This window comes from Monodon monoceros, unplaced genomic scaffold, assembly GCF_005190385.1.
Source record: "Monodon monoceros isolate NGI ecotype Baffin Bay Population unplaced genomic scaffold, NGI_Narwhal_1 Super_Scaffold_13, whole genome shotgun sequence".
Classification (NCBI taxonomy): Eukaryota; Metazoa; Chordata; class Mammalia; order Artiodactyla; family Monodontidae; genus Monodon; species Monodon monoceros.
In genome coordinates, this window is record NW_021703769.1 from 71,145,290 (window position 1) to 71,167,515 (window position 22,226).

A 22,226-nucleotide genomic window follows, 5' to 3' on the forward strand; every position below is an offset into this window, starting at 1 on the left:
CGCTGTCGGGCCTGCCCCAGTGGGGGACAGGGTCGGGGGGGATGGCAGAGGGGCAGGGGCAGTGACGCAGGAATTGCCTCACTGTGACTGCAGCATCCCAGAGCCACCTGTCAACAGCTGGCTGGCTGGCCTGCCTGTCAGGGAGAGGAAGGAGGATGGGGCTGGCCTCGTCCTCACAGCTTCCCTCCCTTCCTCCCTTAGAGGAAGAGGAAGGAGGCGCTCTTCAGCCCCCATGACAGATGAGAAAAGTGAGGTCCGAAGAGGCTGAGAGGCGTGCTCTCCCAGTCAAACAATGACAAGAGCCAGAATTTGAATCCAGATGGGTCCGTCCACTGCTCCACTCCACCCAGGGCAGCTAGAGGTGGGTCAGGCCAGACCCTGCCCTGCCCTGCCCCAGGTCGAGAGACAAGGTGTCTGCGGAGGCAGTGTTGGCACAAGGGCCCAGGGCCACGTACTCTTTGTTAGCCGGACAGCTTTCAGGCTCGGCCTCAGGCCCTGGCTCCTCAGCGAAGTAGACCCGCCATTCCAAACTGCTGACCCAGTTCTCATAGGTGGGGAGCATTGTAAAGATGGCAGGCCTTGCCGGGCCTTCGCAGGCATCTCCGAAGCTGTGCAGCCCAGCCAGGAACCATGTGCCCCTCACTTCCTGCACCAGCGGTGCCCCCGACAGGCCCTGTCAGGGGTCAGGGGACACTGGTGACTTCCTCCTCTCCCTAGGCAGCTTCACGGGGCAGAAGGGGCTGAGGCCGGGGCTGGGGGCCTGGCTGTTTGGGAGCCAGTTGGCAGAAAGGCTGAGTTTCGGTGAGAGGTCTGAGGCCAAGCCTGGCAGAAGGTCTGTTCATGAGTGGCAGTGCGAGGGGTGCGAGGAGTCCGTGGGGTGAGGACAGGGGGAGTGGGGCTCACCTCACAGCTGGGCGGCTCACCCACAGCACTGGTGCACATCGTCCGTGGCAGAATGGGGGTTCTGTCACTTCCAAGGGCTGTGTGCAGGCGGCTACAGGCCCTGAACCCCAGGAGGGTCACAGGCACTGTCTGAGGGGAGCTGGTGCCTGCAGGGTGACAGAGAAGACCCAGCTGCTGCCTCGGCCTCTAGGCTAGATGCACAGCTGCTGGTGGCCCTGTCCTATACCTACATACCTGCTCCTTGGCGGGCTAGCCCCAGGACCCAGCCGTGTTCCCCATCAGGCAGGTGGTGGTCCGCGTAGGGCAGGCAGAGGGGCCGCAGGCTGGAGCCCAGTGTTACGGGCTGGGCCAGCAGCAGGAGGGCCACGTCATAGCCCCCCTCTGGGTGGCTATACATCCCATGCAGGATGACTTTCTTCAGGCCCCGCTCCTCTGGTCCGGCCCCCAGGCCTACAGTCCATTCCTCTGGGGTCTGGCGCCTGTGCAGGGACAGCATTGACAGCACTGGGTGGCACGGCTGCCAGCAAGGGTGGGGGCACAAAGGCAAGGGAGACGGGACTCACCCAGTGAAGCAGTGGGCAGCAGTCAGCACCACCTCCTCGGACACCAGGGCTCCGCCACAGGCCAGCTTCCCTTGGTGCTTCAGCCTGGCGTCCCAGGGCCGTGGGGAGGGAGCTTCCGCCTGGGGCCCTTCTCTCCTCAAGGATCCACAGGCTGAAACAGACGGATTACATCATCTGTCTTCCTGCTGAGTGCTCACCGCATGCCAGGCCCCGTGCTAACCACTTCCCATGTGCTATCAGCCATCTTCACAATATCCTTTTAAGTTGAATCTCGCTTACCCTAATTACCGAAGGTAACCAAAGTTCCAGAGGGGTTAAGTGACTTTCTAGCTCAGTAACCACAGGCAAATAGCCAACCTGAGATTCAAAATCCAGGGCCTAAGCTTTTAACTCTGATGGTCCAGGATCATGGGAGTGGCCTGCTCATCATTCCCTACCCCGCCTGTCTGCACCCTTCTGGGCTTGGAGTGGCCCCAGAACTCCTGGCTCACCGGTGCTTCTCTTAACATCAAGATAGAGCTTCCGCCTCAGGAATTATTTTGCATGCAGTTTGCATGTTAGTCACTTACTGCCAGAATTAATGCCCCACTGAGCGGGAGCCCTGCCCTCTCCAATCTAATGGAGTTCCTGCTCGGAAACTTGCAGCCTACCCCAAAACCTTCAGCCAGATCCCAGAAATTCCTCATCTTACCTAAACCCCAAATTCATAAAGTTCCAAAGCATCTATGCCTCTTAGCCGTAAATGGAGCTGTTCCCATCCTGGGGGCTGAAAGGGGCCTTATAAGCCCCCTCATTAGCCCCTGGCAGCGTGTGGATACCCTGTATCAGTTTTCTATTCTGAGCTGAAATTTGTTCCACTGTGGCTTCCACCTGCTGCCCAGAAGTCATGCAGCCCTGAGGGGAGGTCCCCCCACGTCCCGCTCCTGACACTTGCTGCTCATACCTACACAGCTGTCCTCATCACTGATCTCTGGGGTCTCAGCGTCCTGGGCTACGAAGGCTGCCCCCTGAGCTTGAGCCTGGAGCCAGGAGCTGTGAGCAGTCACGTCGGTCAGCAGCACCGGAGTGTCTTCCTGGGCACAGTCTGTTGCAAAACTGATGATCCCAGCTTGAACCCAGTGTCCGTCAGGTTCGCGGCACAGCACGGGGCCCCCGGAATCTCCCTGGAGCCGAGCAGTGTTGTCAAGGACAGACACCTGAGCCCCAGCCCTGGGCGGACACCCTCTACGTGTGTTCCTTCCCACCAGTCCCTGTGGATTGAGTGCCCAGCCCCCTCCTGTTCCCTTCCCTTGTCCTCCCCCTCAGACCTGACAGGGCCCCTGCACCCCGGGCTGGGGACCTCCACACAGCATCTCAGGCCGGGCCGGGCTGGCCAGCAGCCGCTGGTGCAAGCGGTTGTAGAGACAGTTACACGTGGGGCGGCTGATCAGACGCAGGTGTATATTCCGTAGGGCCCTGGGAACTGGTGAAAGAGAGGGGGTTGGGGCTGGAGTCTGGGCTCGGAGGAGCAAGGGAGACCGGGAACGTGGACAGTTGGCAGCTGAGGCTGTGTGACCTTGGGCAAGCAGAGTGCCCCTCTGGGCTCCAGCCTGGGTCAGCACTTACCGTCATTGTCCTGATCCCAGCCAGTGGCCCAGCAGTAGGTCCCAAAGGGGAAGCGATGGGCAGGTTGAGGCAAGCAGAGGGGTGTGTGGGCCACGGGGTGGGCGAGCCGTAGCAGGGCCAGGTCCGAGCCCTGGCTGTAGTGCTTATAGTCCCTGGGCAGCAGCAGAGCTGTCACCCCCACCTCCTCAGCCCCTGGGCTCAGCCCCTCATGCTTCAGAGAACCCAGGACAACTGACCAGGAGTGCAGTTCCATGACTGTCGCCCTGGAAGTGGGGGGGACAAGACCCAGGCATTGAGTGCAACGGGGGACGGTGACACCATGGGAGACAGCACAAAGTGGGTGAAAGATGGACAGAAAACCTGTGGCTTTAAGCAAGGTCCATCCTTCTCCCAACTCAGTCGTCTCATTTGTAAGGCTTCTACCATGAAGGGCTGTGAAGATTAACTTGATAGTATGTACCCGGCACATGGCATATTTTTAATAAATGGTACTTTGTTACTCTAGGGGCAGGGCTCAGTCTTGAGGGGCTTGGGGACAAATCATTCACCCCCAAAGCCAGAAACCCTGTTTGACCACAGCCGTGACTCACTTTTCTAAGCAGTGGGCCGCAGTGAGGACCCAGCTGTCCGCCACCAGGGACCCGCTGCAGATGTGGGCCCCCTGCCTCCTCACACTGGCCTGCCACGGCCACTCGCCAGGCACCGTGTTGCCCTCCTGAGGTGTGGAGGGGCCAGGGCCACGCTGCCCGCATGCTGTGGAGAGGCGGGGGTCAGGGTGACAGCAGGCCCCTGTCCTGCCCTCACCCCCGGCCCGACCCAGACCCAAGTAAGGCCCAGGCCCCATGGCCCCAGAGCTTACCACGCTGAGCTGCTTGAAGACCTGGGAAGAGAGAGACACAGGTGAGCCTTGGGGCAGGGAGCCTTACCTGCCCGGCCCAGCCTTGGTGGAGGGGACAGGTTTGGGGGGATTGGTGTGGGTTGCTGCTATGACTCTGTGGCTACCTCACCGGCCCCTCCCAGAATTAAAATATTTATATGAGGTCAAGAAACAGCTTGTATTGGAAGCTATACAGAGTGTACACTCAGTCATTAATTCTTCTGCCTCAGCCGTGCTCAGCACTCCTGGGCCTGAGTGGCAGGGCCTGGGGTTCAGCTTGGGACCAGGCCAAGCCTCCTCCAGGCCGCAGAACCCCCAACTCCTGACCCCACCGCTGAGTCAGAGAGGCGGCCTGTGCATGTGGAGAGCATTAGCTTAATTGTGCCCTGCGCTGCAGAGGCCTAAGAGGAATAATTACAGGCCTGCGTCATGTCCAAGTTGGGGAGGGCATCAAGAGATTGAGACTCACCCCGCCCCTGTTCTGACAACTCGGGCTCCGCCATCTTTCTGGAAACCACCAGAGACTCTACCAAAGGGTCCCCTGCCCTGCCTCTTCCCCATCACAGGCACACACAAACACACCCATTGAACATCTGCTCCAGGAGAGACGGGACGTATGTAAAGGCGGGGAGACTGAGGCCACAGAACCCCAGAACTTGCCTAAGGTCATTCTGGAAGTAGAGAGGCAGACGGGGCCACAGAGCGCACACACAGGCATAATGACAGTTCCTGCAGACACAGACTATAATCCAGCCCAAAGAAATCATACCCATTTGGACACAGGTGGCCACATACCCCTCCCCAACACACACAGCCAGACACGGTTACGTTGCCACAGGCTGACTGTGGCCTCCCGGGCAGGCACTCTCTCACACACCAAGCTGCAGGGGGCTACTAGGGTAGAGGACAGCCCCCGAACCCCACCATACTGCCTCCCCCCCAAACACGGGTGACTCACCCTCTATGAGGACCGCAGCTCCCAGGATGAGCAGCCTCAGTCCCCAGCTCCCCTTCATGCTGCTCCAAGCCACTCTGCCGCCTGTGCTCTGGTTCTCCTAGAAGCCACCTGGGTCTCCCTAGCTCCACCCCCAACTTGCTAGGAGTCAGGAGTCAGGAGTCATTGCTTTTCCTGGGCTGGAAGGGAGCCAGCAGTTTCCAGCTCTGGGGCTGTGGCTGTGTGACCCTGGGCTGTTCACCGCCTCTCCCTGGGCCTCAGCCTTGGCCACACTGCCTGGGTTCAAATCCCAGTTCCCCCTAACACTTGAGTGACCTTGGACAGTTAGCCCATTTGTGTCTTGACTGAAAAACTCCAAACTGTTGAGTGTAAAAGTGCTTAGACCGAAGCCTAGCAGAGTAAACTTGCTCCCAAGCGTGGGAGCTGTCCTACTGGAACAGGTGAAGGGCATGGTGGGCAGGCCTTCCCCAGTTCTCACTCTTCATTTCAACTTCCCTCCCAAGCCTGGGTCCAAATGGGTTTCATTTATCTTCTCCTATTTTGATTCAGAGGCAGGGTGTACAGGGCTAGGTGTCAAGGGGCCAGGCTGTCTGCTTCTTGCTGGCTACGAGACTAGCAAATCTCAATGCCTCTCTGCTACCTTCCCGGGAAACAGGGTTACATGGTGCCCACCTTCCTAACAGGTGTTGGAAGACTCAATTAGGAGGGAGGAACACTCAGGATGCATCCTTTTCCTCTTCCTGACTTCTAACTCAGAACAGACCAGACTGTTCAGGGACCCTGACCCCAACCCAGAGGCAGCTGTGGCTCCGGTTAAGAACATAGACACCAGAGCCATATGGCCCTGGTGAATTCAAGTCCTGAGGGCTCCCTAACCCCCTCCCCCAAACTAGCTGTGTGATCTTGGGCAAATTACTTAGCCTCTCTGAACCTCAATCTCCTCATCAAGATATACAGTCAGGGCTTCCCTGGTGGCGCAGTGGTTAAGAATCTGCCTGCCAATGCAGGGGACATGGGTTCGAGCCCTGGTCCGGGAGGATCCCACATGCCGCAGAGCAACTAAGCCCGTGCACCGCAACTACTGAGCCCGTGTGCCACAGCTACTGAAGCCCGCGTGCCTAGAGCCTGTGCTCTGCAACAAGAGAGGCCACCACAATGAGAAGCCCACATGCAACAACGAAGACCCAATGCAGCCAAAAATAAATAAATAAATTCATTTAAAAAAAAAAAAAAAAAAAAGATATACAGTCAGCCCTCTGTATCCACAGGTTCCACATCTGCAGATTCAACCAACTGCAGATCCAAAAAAAAAAAGAAAAAAAATCCAGAAAGTTCCAAAAAACAAAACTTGAGTTTACTGCTTACCAACAACTAGCTACCTAGCATTCACATTGTATTTACAACTATTTACATTGTATTAAATATTATAAATAATCTAGAGATGACTTAAAAGTATATCTTAAAGTATATGGGAGGGTGTGTGTAGGTTATACGCAAATACTACGCCATTTTAATTAATTAATTAATTCATTTTTTTTGGCTGCACTGCGCAGCTTGCAGTGGGATCTTAGTTCCCCTACCAAGAATTGAGCCCGGGCCCACGGCAGTGAAAGTTCCAAGTCCTAACTACTGAACGGCCAGGGAATTCCCTATGCCCTTTTATATAAGGGATTTGAGCATCCTCGGATTTTGTTTTGGGGGTGGGTAGGTGAGTCTCGGAACCAATCTCCTGTGGATACCAAGGGATGACTGTAAGAATAATACCTACCTCATACAATTGATATAAGGATTAAAAGAGTTGACATGTCAGGGTCTTAAACAGTGAGTCACATGTGGATAAGTGCTTAGTACATACTGGGAAAAACAAAACAAAAACACAACCTGTACCTGGCCCTCCAGGGATGCCAAGACTGGCTTGGGGTGGTAGATAAGGCAGGTGGAGGGGTTAGGTTAGACTACAGGAAGAACTTCCCAGCAAGCCTGCATAGAACCAGAAAGGCAGATCTCACATGCTTGGCTGTCCCAGAAGACAAGGCCTGGCTTCTGTGGGTAGGAGGGACAAGCTGCCAGCCCATTTCCTGGGAGTGGGGGCTGATGGCACCCCAGGTCTTGCTGACTCCACATACTGGAGAAGAGACTAACTACCCTTCCCAGCAGGCCCTCCACTCTCGTTCTGACTCATATCTTCCTGTCCCAGAGGAGGAAAGACTGGGAAAGCCCCAACACTAAGGTCCCTGGCAGACAGATGGCTCAGATTTGGCTAATTTATTTAAGGAATTTTATTGCTCTGAACCATCCCTCCTTGGGCAATAGCAGGAACTTTGGAAACCAGTCTTTGGGGACAGAGGCAGAGGCACTAAGGTGAAGGAAACAGTGTGGCATGTTTGGTCCATTGTCCTGTGTGGGAGTATGGCAGGGGCAGGTTGCAGACTCTTCTAAGGATCCAGACGTAGCCTCCTTGGGCAAAGATCACAAGCCAAAGCAGAGCAGATGAGGTCAGCCTGGCTTGGGGTGAGGGCTCAGTGCCCCTTGACCTTGCCCTGGGGTTCCTGGACCTCCCGGAAGCTCAGCACCATCAGGCCCACGTTGATGGCATAGGTGGTGATGCAAACAATGCAGAAATCATAGAGCACGAAGAACAGGATCCAGGCCAGGTAGACAGAACCAGCTAGAGACACCAGGGAACTCAACACCAGCAGGACAGATGCCCAGCGGCCCTGTAGGCAACCTGCAAGGCAGAAAAGGGTCAGGCATGGGCTTCAGGACTAGCTACCGCTAGAACACGCCATGACTCCATGGTGCCACCCAGATGGCAGGGGCTACTGGGGAAGAGTCTCTAAAATGAGAGGCTCTGACAGGCTCCGCCAAGGCCTTGGTTCTCCTATCTGTTCAATGATCCCTGGCACCCAAGTAGTGAATTTTCCTGCTGAGCGCTACATGAGATGAAAAATAAGCAACCCTTGGTTTTCCCCCAGAAAGGAACTTCTGAGTCTTTTCCAGAAAACTGGGCTCCTATGAAGTCTCTAAGGGCCCTTCTGGCTCTGACAGTAAAGACTCCTTTAGGTTCCCACCTCCCAGGTGCTCAGTGATGAGCAGTTGGCCATCAGATGTCTGGGTCACCAAGATTGCAAGGGATGGGGCTGGGGTGGCCAAGACAGGAAGGGGCCTATCATGAGAGCGTAGGGCCGCTCACCTAACAACAACTGTAGTGTGTAGAAGATGCAACCGAATATGCTGTTGGATTGATTGAGGACGCTGTCCTTGCCCAGCACGTGTTCCACCAGTCCGAAGCCCCGGCCCCACCTGGTGGAGGGGAGGGCCCAGGTTAGGAGTGTTAACTGAGTGCCATGGGCCTTATCCTGGGAGGGTTATTTCCAAGAAGCCATCTGGGCTGTCCTTCCCCTTCTAGCCCTTCCCCCAACCCCCACATGAGTCCAAGGGTCAATGGCCTCCAGGAACAGCCTTTCTTTGGCCAGGACAGGATTCCATGTCACTGCCCCTATCCTCCCCCATCCCCAGGTCACACCAGGCCATGGCTCCCCCATAGGCTCCCCTTTTCATCCTAGACCTTCAATAAGTCTTAACATGGCAAGGTGAGTATAACCCTTCACCTTGCTTTACAGAGTTACCAGAGACTGGGAAACCAGGGCAGAATCTTTCTGCCCTGGATCCCTAAATCTCCAGCGCCCTGGCCACCCTCTCCCCTATTCTGTTTTAGGTCATCCCACTAACCTAGACCCTCAAGCATAGCCAGATCTGGCCACCTTGTCCCCAGGCAAAGCCATCCTTAAGACCATAATCAGTCCCTACACTCGACCCCACCTCCCTGTCCTGCCCGGTCACTTATTCCTTGTCATCAGGATTCACGTGCACTCTCCCTCGAATAACCCCAGTCCCCAGCACTATCTGACCCCTCTACTCCACACTCCTGTCTCGGACACACCCGTCTCGCCAGGCAACGTCCCCTTGAGCAGTCCGGCTTCGTGCGTCCGCTCCCCGGGCACCCCAATCCCAGATTCATCTGGCAACCTGGTCGCCATGCACACCTGGTCCCCATGCACCGCTCCTACGAGCAGCGGGTCCCCCAAGGCTTCACTCGCGCACGCACCTGGAGGAGAAGACGCGCGAACAGCTGATGGCGGTGCCCACGTCGCAGAGCGCGCGGTAATCCCGGTCCCGGGCGCGCGCCGCCTTCACGTGCAGCGCGTAGAGAGAGAGTACTAAGCCCGCGAGGCAGAGCGCGAGCCGCACCCACCCAGGACTCCGCCAGGTATTGCCCATGTCTTCTGGTATCGCCGGAGGCGCCAGCCGGAAGGGAGCCAGCCACGGAGCAGGGGCAGGGCCGGATTTGGCCACGCTCTCTCCCGCCCGTCTGGCTGGGTGACTGGTCTGTTGGTCTCACACTCCCTGATCCAATTGGCTGTTCCTAGGATTTGGCAGGAGTGCTGCCTGGGTACGAAAACTGCTGAGGAATGCTGGGACTGGAAAACCGGATTAAGGGACGTGGGTACTTACTGATTTGACGGCCTGCCAGGCATGATGGGAATTGTAGTCGGGGTGGCCGCAATGCCTCAAGGGTAATGGAGTCTCCGGAGTTTTAAAAATTTTATTAATCGGGCTAACAGTATATAGAGTTTACTCTAGCCCAAGCCCTGCTCTAACTTTGCAGCATCCATGAACTAGAGACCAGCGAATCGGGGAATCCAGCGAATACTGCGATCCGATCAAGAATCACGCGTTTTCCCTGAAATTACTATCTCAGACATTATTAGGACTATAACCTCCAATCCGCCTAGTTTGCCCAGCCATTCCCTCCTGCTGCACCAGCGCCTCCTGCTGGCCGATCTCACTCTCTCCGTCTCTCCCCCACACGCCCAGCTCCATCACCTCCGCCATACCCTTGACAGTACCCTAACCTTTGTTCTATTGTGGCGCCACCTGGCGAAACCTGAGCCCAGATCAACCCGACAGTCCCTCCTTCCCAAGCCTTTGGTGGGCTAGCTGAGCTCTCCACTTCACAGACATAGCATCTATTGATGACCCCTCTCACCTATACTTCCCCTTCCTTCCCATTTGCATTGAAACTTTTCCCCATTTTAGAAGTTGCAACAAATATCCCTTTACAATCAAGTTTTTTGGAAGGTTTTACACTCGCAGTCTTTACTTCCTCACCTCTTCCTTGCTGCCCAGCACACCATAAACTAGCTCCTGCCCCCAATACTCCCCTGACAACTTACGGCTAGTGTCACCAGGATGCTAAATTCAATGCATATTTTTCAGTTCTTATCATGCTTGGCCTCCCAACAGTATTAATCACTGTTGGGCACTCCTTCCTGGGAACTCTTGTCTTCCTCTGGCTTCTGTGGTATTTCACTCTCCTGATGGCCCCCTTCCTTCTCTGGCTGCTCCTTCTCAGGCCCCTTCCTTTTCTTCCAGACAATGTGGCCAGTGGAATAATGGCTCCTAAAGATGTCGGTGTCCTAATTCCTGGGACCTGTGAACATGTTAGTTTACGTAGCAAATGGGAATTAAAGGTTGCAGATGGAATTAAGGCTACTCATCTGCTGATTTTGAAACAGATCATCCTATGGATCCAATGTAATCACCAGGGTCCTTAAAAGTGAAAAAGGGCAGCAGAAGAAGAGATTCAGAGGAAGGTGTGGCTATAGAAGAAAATCACAAAGAGATGCAGTGTTGCTGGCTTTGAAGATGGAGAAAGGGTGTCATGAGCTAGGGAATGTGGGTGGCCTGTAGTAGCAAGAAAAGTTGAAGAAATGGATTCTCCCCTAGAGCCTCCAGAGAGGAATTTTTTTGTTTTGTTTTGTTCCAGCCATGTGGCTTGCAGGATCTTAGTTCCCTGACTAGGGATCGAACCTGCGACCCCTGCATTTGAAGGGTGGAGTCTTAACCACTGAACCACCAGGGAAGTCAAAATTCCTGTTGTTCTGAGTCACTAAGTTCGTGGTAGTTTGTTATAGGAACAATAGGAAACTAATACAGAGGACTAAGACTTAGACCAGTTTCTCACTTCTTTCCACAGTTTTCTGGAGTGTTCCTATATCCATGACTGACTTCCCCCTGAATGAGTCATCTAAGAGGGAGCAAGGTGGAAACCACAGTATCTTTATGACTTAGCCTTGAAAGTCTCATATTGTCATTTATCCTATTCTGTCAGGTCAGCCCTGTTCAATGTGGGAAGAGACTACAGAGGGATATAAATACCGGGAGGTGGGAATCATCGAGGATTCACACAAATCACCACAAAAATAATGACTTAAGAGAAAAACAATCATTTTATTTTCTCTCAGTTTTTAGGGGTTAGGCATTCAGTACGAGAATTTTGGCTGGGTAGTTCTGGCTCACATAACTGTGGTCAGATGCTGGCTAACGCTGGAACGATGGGAGGCTGATAACCTGGCCTCTCTCTCTCTTCTTGCATCTCAGGGGCTACTCGTGAATCCCTGTAGCCTCTCCGTAGGCACTAGTTTGGGCTTCCTCACAGCATGGCAGACTCCAGGCTACAATAGCCAGTTTCCAAAGTTGTCTTCAATGATTTCCACCTCCTGGGATTCATAACATTGTGTAGTTTCTTCCCACACGAAATAGGGCTGATCTGACCCAGTAGGATAATACAGAAATGATGGTTTGTGACTTTGGCAGCTAAGTCATTAGGATATTGTGGCTTCCATTTTGCTCTCTCTTAGATCACTAACTCTGGGTGAAGCCAGTTGCCATGTTATGAGGACACTCAAGCAGCCCTAAGGAGAGGTCCACTTAGTGAGAAACTGAGGCTTCCTGTCAACAACCAGCACTAACTTGCTAGGCATGTGAGAGAGCCACCCTGGAAGTGGATTCTCTAGCATCAGTCAAGACTTCATGTGACTGTAGTTTTAGGCAACATGTTTTTGTTTGTTTGTTTGTTTTTGGCGGCACCGTGCAGCTTATGGGATTTTAGTTCCTTGACTAGGGATCGAACCCAGGCCCTTGCAGTGAAAGCGAAGAGTCCGAACCACTGGACCATCGGGCAACATCTTGACTGCAACCTCATAAGCAACCCTGAACCAGAACCACCAGCTCAGCTGCTCCCAAATTCCTGACCCAAATAAACTGTGTGAGATAATAAACGTTTATTGTTTTGAGCTGCTATATTTTGAGGGTAATTTGTCACACAACAATGGACAATTAATACAGGGCAATCAGACTGCTTACGTGGTAACTCAGGACTCCAGTAAAAGTTCTCCAGGGAGCCAAGTGGAAGCTGCATCATCTTTTATGATCTGGCTTCATAAGTCATCATATAGTATCCCTTCCACTGTAATCACAAATTTGCTTAGCTCTAATGGGAAGGAACACAGAACTTCACCTCTTGATATGAGAAGTGTCAAAGTCATATTCTAAGAAATTCATGTGGGCATGTGGGGTGGGGCATCTTTGGGAAACACAGACTGCCACATGAGGCAACATTGTTTCCACCGATGTCTTCCCTTACTCCTTACAGGTCACAGCTTCTGAAAGCTGACCTGAGCCCAGATCTCTTTCCTGGGCTCCACACCCCAGAGCAGAAACACTTCTTGGACATCACCATATGTATGTCTCACAGGCCAATCAGATGCAATGCAATGCACCCCAGACTGAGCTTCTTACCTTCCCCAAACCTGGCCCTTCTCTGGGGTTCCCATTTTAACCATGCCCCCCCCCCCGTCCACCCAAGCCCCTCCTCGTGGACCACTCTCTCATTCCCTATAATCTATGCAGACCACTACCTTGACCCAAACCATCATCACCTCCCACCTAGATAAATGCAGTAGCCTCATCTTTGGTCTCTCAGATATATTTGTCTCTTACCCTAAGATACATTCTCCATACAGCAAAGTACCTCTTTATCAAAAATTAAAAGATGTAGTTTTGTCACTCTGCCTTTCAATAGCTCAAGAAGAAAGCCCAATATTTCTTCCATTTATTTAATAAATGTTTATTGATCACCTGTTATGTGCCAGGGACTGTGTTAGGGGCACAGGATAAATCAGTATAGCAGACAAATATTCATACTGTGGGCTTACATTTTAGGAAAAAAACTGAGCAATTACTATGATAAATACATAAGTATATAGTATGCTGTCAGTGATACATGCTACGGATAAAATAAAGAGTAAAGCAGAAGGAATTCCCTGGCTGTCCAGTGGTTAGGACTTGGTGCTTTCACCGCCTGGGCCCAGGGTTCAATCCCAGGGAACTAAGAGGCCAAAAGCCACACAGCGTGGCCAAATAAACAAACAAATAAGAGTAAAGCAGTGTGAGGGGAATGGGGGTGGTTGAAATTTTAAATAGGGTGATCAGGTTGGGCTTCATTCAGCTGACATTTGGGCAAAAGCTTACAGGAGGTGAGGGATTAAGCTATGTGGAAATCTAGGGAAAGGGTGTTCCAGGCAGAGGGCACAGCTAGTGAGAGGTGGAACGTGCCTGGTATGTTGAGGGAAAAACAGGTGGGCCAGTGTGGCTGTTGCCATGAGTATGGGGGGTGAGGACGGAACGGAAAGAGGGGACGGAGGAGTCGTTCAATCTTTCTGGGTCTCTGTTGCCCCATCTGTAAAATGAGGATAATCACATTACCTCAGAGGTTCGTTACGAAGATGAAACGAACACATGTGCATCTCTTAGAAGAGCGCCTGACCAACGGGAAGGTGGACTCTTGGGGCGCAAGTCCAACCTCCACCGCCGGGAGGTAGCAGCGAGTCCCGGCCGGGCTGGTCCAGCGCGCAGGGTCAAATGCACTGCCGGCCACGCCACGGCCACGTGAGCGCCGGGATCCGGCACGCTTCAAGCCATCTTTTGCTTCTCTGCGCACTTCGGCCTTCCCAGCGGGAGCACCCTCCCCTCTCCCTTTTAACGCTGGCTCAAGCCCTGCCTGCCTCCAGCCGCCTCCAGAGCTGAGCGTCCTCCCAGCTTCACTCCAGGGTATTGCCGGGATGCGGGAAAAGAAAGGGTGGGAATGGTGTGGGGATGAGGGGCGAAGAGAAAATCCAGAGACTCAGGGAGCCCCTTCCTCATGATCTGTGCAGACTTTCCCCCAGTCCCTCAGGCAGGCCAGCCGGTGGTGAAGGGCCCACCTCTGCTGAAGTTTAAAGACAGCTCCAGGGAATTCCTTGGTGGTCCAGTGGTTAGGACTCCATGCTTTCACTGCCGAGGGCCGGGGTTCAGTCCCTGGTCTGGGAACTAAGATCCCTCAAGCCGCATGGCTCAGCCAAAAAAGAAAAAAAATTTTCAAAAACAAAACAAAACAGCCCCCCCAAAAAAAACTCCAAAATATCGCCTGCTTCACTTACCCCTTTGCTTTAAAAATTTAAACTATTTAGAAAATACATGACCATGGTGAAGAAAAATCTTGTCAGTATAAGTACACACAAACACACACTGAAAAGTCTCTCTCCCATCATCGCCTGCTTGGAAAAACTGTCTTTTCACTGGTCTCTCTTCGTTTGGTCTCACTGGTCCCAATCACTACCGCCAGAGCATTCTGTCCAAGGAGCAGATCTATCTAGTTAAAACCCTTCAGTGGCTTCTTTTTTTTTTAATTAATTAATTAATTGATTTTATTTTTGGCTGTGTTGAGTCTTCGTTGCTGTGCCGGGCTTTCTCTAGTTGCGGCGAGCGGGGGTTACTCTTCGTTGTGGTGCGCGGGCTTCTCATTGTGGTGGCTTCTCTTGTTGCGGAGCACAGGCTATAGATCGCGGGCTTCAGTAGTTGTGGCACTCGGGCTCAGTAGTTGTGGCTCGCAGGCTCTAGAGCTCAGGCTCAGTAGTTGTGGCACACGGGCTTAGTTGCTCCACGGCACGAGGGATCTTCCCGGACCAGGGCTGGAACCTGTGTCCCCTGCATTGGCAGGTGGATTCTCAACCAGCGCGCCACCAGGGAAGCCCTCTTCAGTGGCTTCTTACTACTTCAGGACACATGCACACTCATCCTTCAAAATCTGGCTCTGGTCACCTCATTCAGCTCCTCTCCTCCCAGACTCCACATGCTCCAGGCTCTTCCCTGTCCTGACATGTCCTTCCCACTCCAGCTCCTAGGCCTGCCCAGTCCTACTCACACTGCACCTATACCAATTTCCCAGACCTTCCTGTGTGGCTCTTAGCACAACTGATGACACGGAAATTGTCTGCCTTCCTCTTCAGGGCAGGGAAGGGTCTATTTATTTAATTCAACACCAATCTCCTCTCCTTGCACAGAAAAGTCACCTAAACTGTTTGTTGCTGGCATTAATTAGTAGTAATGATAATGTAACAGGGAAGAGCCATATCTGACTACATGTTCCATCTGTTTCTTTTACTTTAACCTTTGCTTTCTGCTGCTTTTGTTCACTAAAAGGATACTGTCTACACACAATGGCCTGCCTCGGGGAACCCTGCCCTTCTGCCTGAATGTTAAACCAAAGTGCCTTTGTTCAGGGAAACATCTGGACCCTGTCTGCCTTTGGGTGGCTATAAGAAAGAAGAAATTAACACATCCCCTCCCCGAGGCTGGCCATTCCAGGTGATATTTGCAAAACTTATGGCCTTTTTACTTTACTTCCTCATCTCCTCCCCCTCTCTGTGCTATAAAAGAAACTGGCATCCAAACCCCAATAAGTTGGTTATTTTGAGACTTTAGTCTGCCATATTCTCGGTCTGCTGAATTGCTTGCCCAACACCTCGTCTCCTATGGCCTGTCGTGCAGCAATAATATTAATAGTAATAATACCTAGTAGAGTGTTAATTCCACGCCTGGCACTACACTGGGCACTTTACATATATAAATTCATGTGACCATACAACCCCAAAGTTGGTACAACCTCATTTTACCAATACGGGAATTGAAGTATTGAGTAGTTTAAGTAACTTGCCCCAGATGGTAAGTGGCTGAGCTGGGGGTTGAACCAGGCAGTCTGGTTTCCCACAAATGAGTCAAGAGCTAGAAGGGAGAAGGACGGGACCTCAGGGGAGGAATCCAGGTAGGGTTTGGTCTGTGCACTTTGCATCTAAGGGTCTTCTCGCCCTCTCGCATTTCTTTCCCAGAGATCCTATTTTATAGAGCAGAAGACAGAGGCCCAGAGAGACCAGATAACTCCGGGAGCCCTGTGGAGAGAGCTGTGCTATTTATTTGGGGACCTGGGAGCAGAGACACAGCCACGATGGGCTGGCGCGAGTTGCGAGTCCTCCGCTCCAAACTACAACTCCCAGGAGGCACCGGGCGCCCATAGCCCACGTGACGTCACGGCGGCAGAGGGCGCGAGCGGCTCGGCCAGCCCGGCCGGTGGACTATTGGGCCGTTCCTCTCGGACCCCGGCCCTGGCTCTGGCCCCGAGGTAAGTGGAGCTACCCGCTCAGACCGTGCCGCGAAGGCTTCGTAGCGCGCGCCCGCCGCCTCCGCCCTTGCTCTGGATTGCTGGAGCGCGCGTGGACTGGGGTTGGGGGGCTGGGGGACTGGCATCTACCATATGGGGAAGATCCGGGCCGAACCAAGTGACCCTGCGGAGGGAGGGAACCAGACAGGGACTCCCGAGCCGCTACTTCAACGCAGCCGACCCTGGGGTGCACAACACTGTGTGCCGCAGGTACGCAGGCCAGACACCGGCCGGGGTCCGAAGGCGCCGGATTAGGGGTCAGCCCCGCCCCCTGAACGAGGGTGCCCGGGATCAGAGGGAGAGGGGGTTGAGGTTTTCGGGCTGGATGGGTCTAAGGATCCTCTTCCCTCCAGACTACCAGATAGAACATCAGATTGAAGAATAGTAGCCCCGGAAAGCAAGGTTATCCAGGGTCGGCCTGTGTGTGCTTGAGGAAGTGGTTGAAGGGGTGGGCAGAGATTGTCCAAATCTGACTAACCAGTGCTCACCTGGAAAGATAGTGCGCCTGGATTCAGAGCCTTACAACTCCCCCTTCTTCCGCCTTTATAGATGGGAGCTGCTCCTGGAGGCTGAGCTTGTCAGCATCCTCGACCGGCTCTCGCCCCTGAAGTCAGAGAAGTGCCCCTGCCCACCCACACCCTTCTTGCCCCATTTTGGGGTCGCCTCCATCTATCCGGTCCTCAGCCCTAGTGGCCGCCCAGTTCGACAAAAGAGCAAAACGATGATACTGGCTTCCGTGCTGGGGAGCGGACCCCGGGGCGGGCCAGCACTCTGGCCTCTCTTGGGGCCCTCACTGTCTCTCCGGGCCCGCTCCACATCAGCCACCGATACCCACCACGTGGAGATGGCACGGGAGCGCTCCAAGACAGTCACCTCCTTTTACAACCAGTCGGCCATCGATGTGGCAGCGGAGAAGGTGTGCAGCTAGGGCGGTGAGGCCTGGGTCCAGAGCTGGAGTGGGTGTCCAGGGAAGGGGTGGAGCTAATATGATGGGGGCAGGGTGTCAGAGATTCAGTGCTCAAGGGCCCTCTGCCCCTCCAGCCCTCAGTCCGTCTCACTCCGACCATGATGCTCTATTCAGGCCGCTCTCAGGATGGCAGTCACCTTCTGGTAAGATTCCTGCCCCTGTTTTTCTCTTGGTCCCTGGAGCTCTGACCCAGCCACTCAGGCCCTGGCCTTAACTTCCTTCCTCTTTTTCTTCTAGAAAAGTGCCCGGTACTTGCAGCAGGAGTTGCCAGTGAGGATCGCTCATCGTATCAAGGGCTTCCGCAGCCTTCCTTTCATCATTGGCTGCAACCCCACCATACTGCACGTGGTAAGGTGGCCTCAAGGCGGCGTCGGTTTCCCTAGTAGAGAGGACCTTAGATCAGTGTGCCCACCGCCCATGGGGGAAATGGAGAGACGGAATCAGAGTGGTAGAGGCTTACCTGCCAAAAGGTTTCAGGGCCACAGAGGACTAGGACCCAAGCCTTCATGGAGGCTTGAAAGGCCATGATGGGGTTTGAACCAAATGAATTGGGGTGGATGGCGATTCCCATAGGTGGGCACGGGTGGCTATTCTCTACCTGGTGCCCACAGCATCCCTGTGAATTCCCACACCTCTTCCTTGCAGCACGAGTTGTACATCCGTGCCTTCCAGAAGCTGACAGACTTCCCTCCGGTGAGGGCTGGGCCAGGGCAGGGTGAGGGGCTGAGAAGTCAGGGCTGGACCATCCAAGCTCATGACTCTGTGGCCTGCAGATCAAGGACCAGACGGATGATGCCCAATACTGCCAGCTGGTGCGACAGCTGTTGGACGACCACAAGGATGTGGTGACCCTCTTAGCTGAGGGCCTGCGTGAGAGCCGGAAGCACATAGAGGTCAGGGGCAGCGCAATGGGGGCTCAGGCCTGTTGGGAGGGCCTGGGAAGGGCACAGGGTCTTTTTTTTTTTTTTAACAGTTTTTGTTTTTATTTTTTGTTTATTTATTTTTGGCTGCGTTGGGTCTTTGTTGCTGCACGCGGGCTTTCTTTAGTTGCGGCGAGCTGGGGCTACTCTTTGTTGTGGTGCACGGGCTTCTCATTGCGGTGGCTTCTCTTGTTGCAGAGCACGGGCTCTAGGTGAGCGGGCTTCAGTAGTTGTGGTGCGCAGGCTCAGTAGTTGTGGTGCATGGGCTCAGTAGTCGTGGCTCGCGGGCTCTAGAGTGCAGGTTCGGTAGCTGTGGCGCACAGGCTTTGTTGCTCCACGGCATGTGGGATCTTCCCAGACCAGGGATCGAACCCATGTCCCCTGCGTTAGCAGAAAGATTCTTAACCACTGCGCCACCAGGGAAGTCCCAGGCACAGGGTTTCTGAGCCCCTACTCTTTACAGGATGAGAAGATCGTCCGCTACTTCTTAGACAAGACGTTGACTTCAAGGCTTGGGATCCGCATGTTGGCTACACATCATCTGGCGCTACATGAGGACAAGGTGGGGCACGGGGACCTGAGACCTACCTGGGAATGTCAAGCTTTTGGTGGCCACGGTGTGGGTGCAGGTGATCCCTGGCCCTGACCTTCTCTCTCCTGCCAGCCCGACTTTGTTGGCATCATCTGCACTCGCCTCTCGCCGAAGAAGATGATCGAAAAGTGGGTGGACTTTGCCAGGTGAGGCTAGAACGGCTAAGGGGGTGACGCTTCGGGCAGGGAAGGTTTGGGTCTGATCCGTTGCCCAGGGCATGGTCCAGGGCAGGGTTTTTCAACTGTGACACTGTTAACGTTTTGGGCCAGATCATTCTTTTCTGTGAGGGGCTGGCCTGTGCTTATTAGGATGTTCAGAAGAGTCCCCGGCTTCTACTCACTTGATGCCAGTAATACTCTCCAGCTGTGACAGCCAGAAATGTCGCTAGAGATTGAGATTGTGAAATTTCCCTGGGAGGGTGGGGACAGAATCACCTCCAGTTGATAACCACTGGAGGTCTGTACCCTTGCTCCTTTCCGCAGACGCCTGTGTGAACACAAGTATGGCAATGCCCCCCGAGTCCGCATCAATGGACATGTGGCTGCCCGTTTTCCCTTCATCCCGATGCCGCTGGACTACATCCTGCCCGAGCTGCTCAAGAATGCCATGAGGTGGGCTGCTGGATATATTGGAAGGGGGCAGACAGGAACTGGGGTGAGGCTGGGGCACCACCACCTACTGATCTTTGCCCCCTGCACAGAGCCACAATGGAGAGTCACCTAGACACTCCCTACAATGTCCCAGATGTGGTCATCACCATCGCCAACAATGATATCGATCTCGTCATCAGGTTTGCCCTGGGTGGGAGTTGGGGTGGGATGCATGGGGGTTCCGGGCACTGTTTCTGATTTGCTGGATGCTCTCAAGCCAGTACCTGCCCCAGTCTGAGATTCAGTTTCTGGTTGGACAGGATATTCTCCAGTCCTGAGATTGCCATGAGCTGGACATGAGTGGATCTGGGGCCAGCTGTGGGCCCCAGGGCCCTGTCCTTGTCAGCAGCTGAGGGGCCCAGAGTGGGAAAAGAGTCAGAAATAAACAGTCTGCGGTGCTGGGCTGAGAATAAACGTCAAGTCCTATGAGGAAGTATAAGCAGTTAGTGGCAGAGGTAAGGGTGGAGAAACATAGCTTAAAAAAACAAGGCCCAAGAGTCTAGGTGACCACATTCCATGTCTGCATGGAAGCGACAGGAAGCCCGACTTAGCACTGTCTACTTGGGGAGGTAGTGAGCCCCACCAAAGCTGAGCCAAACCCCTGTCGTCGTCATCCTGCCAGGATTTCAGACCGGGGCGGGGGAATCGCTCACAAAGACCTGGATCGGGTTATGGACTACCACTTCACTACAGCTGAGGCCAGCACCCAGGACCCCCGGATCAGCCCCCTCTTCGGCCACCTGGACCTGCACAGTGGCGGCCAGTCGGGACCCATGCACGGGTGAGGCCCCACCTGGCCAGAATGGAGGGGCGGGGGGGCGGGGCAGGAGACTCAAGCCTCTGAAGCCCGTGTTCTGTCCCCTTGCCCACCCCCAGCTTTGGCTTCGGGCTGCCCACATCGCGGGCCTACGCGGAGTACCTCGGTGGTTCCCTTCGGCTGCAGTCCCTACAGGGCATTGGCACGGACGTCTACCTGCGGCTCCGTCACATCGACGGCCGGGAGGAAAGCTTCCGCATCTGACCCTGCAGCCCTTGGCCTGCTTGCCTGCCCAGGCTAGGCCACACACCCTGGCAGGACCTTCCGGGCCCAGCAGGGTGCCACCCTGCTCTACACACTGCTGCATCTCGAGTCTTAGGGCCCCAAGCAGATGGACTTACGTGGAGCCAGGCACCTCCCCTCCTCCTCGATGGGGTCCACTGCTTCCCTGCCTCCAGGCCTTAGAGGGGATGAAGTGGGGACCCTTGGGGTCTCCAGCACCAGCTCCGTCATTCTTGTTCCTGGGGAACCCCCACTCTGACCTGCTGTTTGTTATTAAAGTTCACATTTTGAATGCCCTCTTGGGCCCCATGTGTGGGCAGGGCAGGTGAGCCTTTGTTTCTGCCCCCATTCAGGTCCCCTGGGCCCTCGGGTTTAACTAGTTCATGTTCCAGTCTCTGTCCTCACAGCCTGGCAGACCAGGAATGGAATTGGCCCCGAGTCGCTTGCATGTTACATTTGGCGGGAGTGGGGATGACTTGGGCAGTTTGTGCAAAGACCTTTCATTTATTTCATTTACCAAATGTTTCTGGCTCCCAGACAATATTGAAGGCCCGGGTTGGCCCAGCTTTAGGCCTCAGTTCTGACTCTTCCCTTCCCAGCAGTCACAGGTTGCGGAGGTGTAGGTCACCAGACTAGGCAACTTTCCAAGCCACCTGATTCCTGAACCTGAGTAAGGTTAAAAATACTGTCTGCCAGCTGTGCTTGCTGTTGCCAAGGAAAGGAACACACCAGATTGTGCTCTGACAGGCCCCAGAGGACAGTAGGGTCCTGGTAGGGAGGGCAAAAGGAAAGGACTCCAGGGAGCAGGTGGTGAGGTGACCGCCTGCCTATCTTGCCAGGGAAGGAGAAGGCCTGAAGGCCTGCTTGGTGGAACTGGTGATGGAGGTGGGGCACTGAGGGGAGACAGGAATTGTTTCTGGTGGTGGGAAACCATAGTGACTTGCCAGGCTGAAAATCCTGCTGGCTGCAGGGCAGAGGGGGTGAGACTGGAGAGGTAGGTGGCAGTCAGGGTGAAAGACCTTGAATTTACAGTGAAGAAGCATGGGTTTTATCCTGGAGGCAGCAGGGACCCATGGAAGGGTTTTAAGCTAGGAAGGGATGTTTCAGGTTGGGTTCCCTAGAAGCACATCTTAAAAGGAGGATTTGTGTCCGAGTGATTTGTTGAGAAAGTGCTCCCAGAAGGGAGTAGGGGAAGTGGGAAAGGGAAGGGCAGGAGGCCAGGCAAGAGAGCTAAGCTCCACAGTCATTGATGGACTCCTCCACTGGACAATCATTTGTTTAATGTCCCTATTTGAATGGGGTTGGGGAGGTACTTAAAACTCGCTGGCTAAGAACTTCTGTTTTCATCTCTTCTGAGGCAAAATAGCTCTATTAGCCTGAGGGGCAGTTTGCCAAACAAGCCTCTGGTGCTGGCTTTTGAAAGCCCATCAAAGGAAATATGAGCACAAAGAAGCAACAGAAAGATTCTAGGGGATCTGGGTGAATCATCTACATAGTTCTAGGGGTGGGTGGAGAGTGGGAAAAGGTACTACAGTTTTTTTTTTTCTTGCCTGATTTTTATTTTTTTTGTTTCATATGCTGCCAGACAACTGGCATTTACTGCTCCCCCCAAACTCCTTTATTCCCCAAAAGCCAAGTTACCAGCACTTCCCACTGCCATCCCTCACAAATACTTAGACATTTCCTGATCTATAACCTCATCCTTAGGGCTTGAGCATTACATCCCTCTTAGAATTGTTTCTAAGCCCAATAACCAAATTATAAATCAAAGATGA

General features: G+C 53.9%; 3 protein-coding genes across 7 annotated transcripts; 1 reads left to right on the forward strand and 2 right to left on the reverse strand.

Annotated features, from left to right (window-relative positions):
• Positions 1-309: 309 nt before the first annotated feature.
• On the reverse strand, positions 310-5,900 carry PRSS53 (serine protease 53). 2 transcript variants are annotated; one of them, XM_029221903.1, is made up of 10 exons: positions 4,907-5,900; positions 3,931-3,951; positions 3,662-3,824; positions 3,072-3,334; positions 2,774-2,928; positions 2,410-2,629; positions 1,467-1,617; positions 1,138-1,382; positions 904-1,049; positions 310-673 (listed from the first exon to the last, which is right to left on the reverse strand). In XM_029221903.1, exons 1-10 carry the CDS (start codon positions 4,962-4,964, stop codon positions 356-358), a joined length of 1,740 nt encoding a protein of 579 aa, XP_029077736.1. In that variant the 5' UTR covers positions 4,965-5,900; the 3' UTR covers positions 310-355. The 2 variants fall into 2 exon arrangements, with proteins under 2 accessions (XP_029077736.1, XP_029077735.1); XM_029221902.1 differs by having other exon boundaries at positions 3,662-5,900.
• Positions 5,901-6,162: 262 nt separating this feature from the next.
• VKORC1 (vitamin K epoxide reductase complex subunit 1) lies at positions 6,163-9,427 on the reverse strand. 2 transcript variants are annotated; one of them, XM_029221077.1, is made up of 3 exons: positions 9,012-9,427; positions 8,097-8,206; positions 7,163-7,631 (listed from the first exon to the last, which is right to left on the reverse strand). In XM_029221077.1, the coding sequence occupies exons 1-3, from the start codon at positions 9,182-9,184 to the stop codon at positions 7,423-7,425; spliced, it is 492 nt and encodes a 163-aa protein (XP_029076910.1). In that variant the 5' UTR covers positions 9,185-9,427; the 3' UTR covers positions 7,163-7,422. The 2 variants fall into 2 exon arrangements, with proteins under 2 accessions (XP_029076911.1, XP_029076910.1); XM_029221078.1 differs by lacking the exon at positions 8,097-8,206 and having other exon boundaries at positions 6,163-7,631.
• A 4,275-nt stretch (positions 9,428-13,702) lies between these two features.
• Positions 13,703-20,780, forward strand: BCKDK (branched chain keto acid dehydrogenase kinase). Of its 3 annotated transcripts, XM_029220318.1 has the most exons (13): positions 13,703-13,858; positions 15,955-16,244; positions 16,833-17,199; positions 17,325-17,393; positions 17,488-17,598; positions 17,896-17,943; positions 18,024-18,143; positions 18,634-18,732; positions 18,835-18,908; positions 19,245-19,373; positions 19,463-19,552; positions 20,035-20,193; positions 20,289-20,780. In XM_029220318.1, exons 3-13 carry the CDS (start codon positions 17,005-17,007, stop codon positions 20,431-20,433), a joined length of 1,239 nt encoding a protein of 412 aa, XP_029076151.1. In that variant the 5' UTR covers positions 13,703-13,858; positions 15,955-16,244; positions 16,833-17,004; the 3' UTR covers positions 20,434-20,780. The 3 variants fall into 3 exon arrangements, with proteins under 3 accessions (XP_029076151.1, XP_029076152.1, XP_029076153.1); XM_029220319.1 differs by lacking the exon at positions 17,325-17,393 and having other exon boundaries at positions 20,289-20,766; XM_029220320.1 differs by lacking the exons at positions 13,703-13,858; positions 15,955-16,244 and having other exon boundaries at positions 16,837-17,215; positions 20,289-20,766.
• Positions 20,781-22,226: the final 1,446 nt, after the last annotated feature.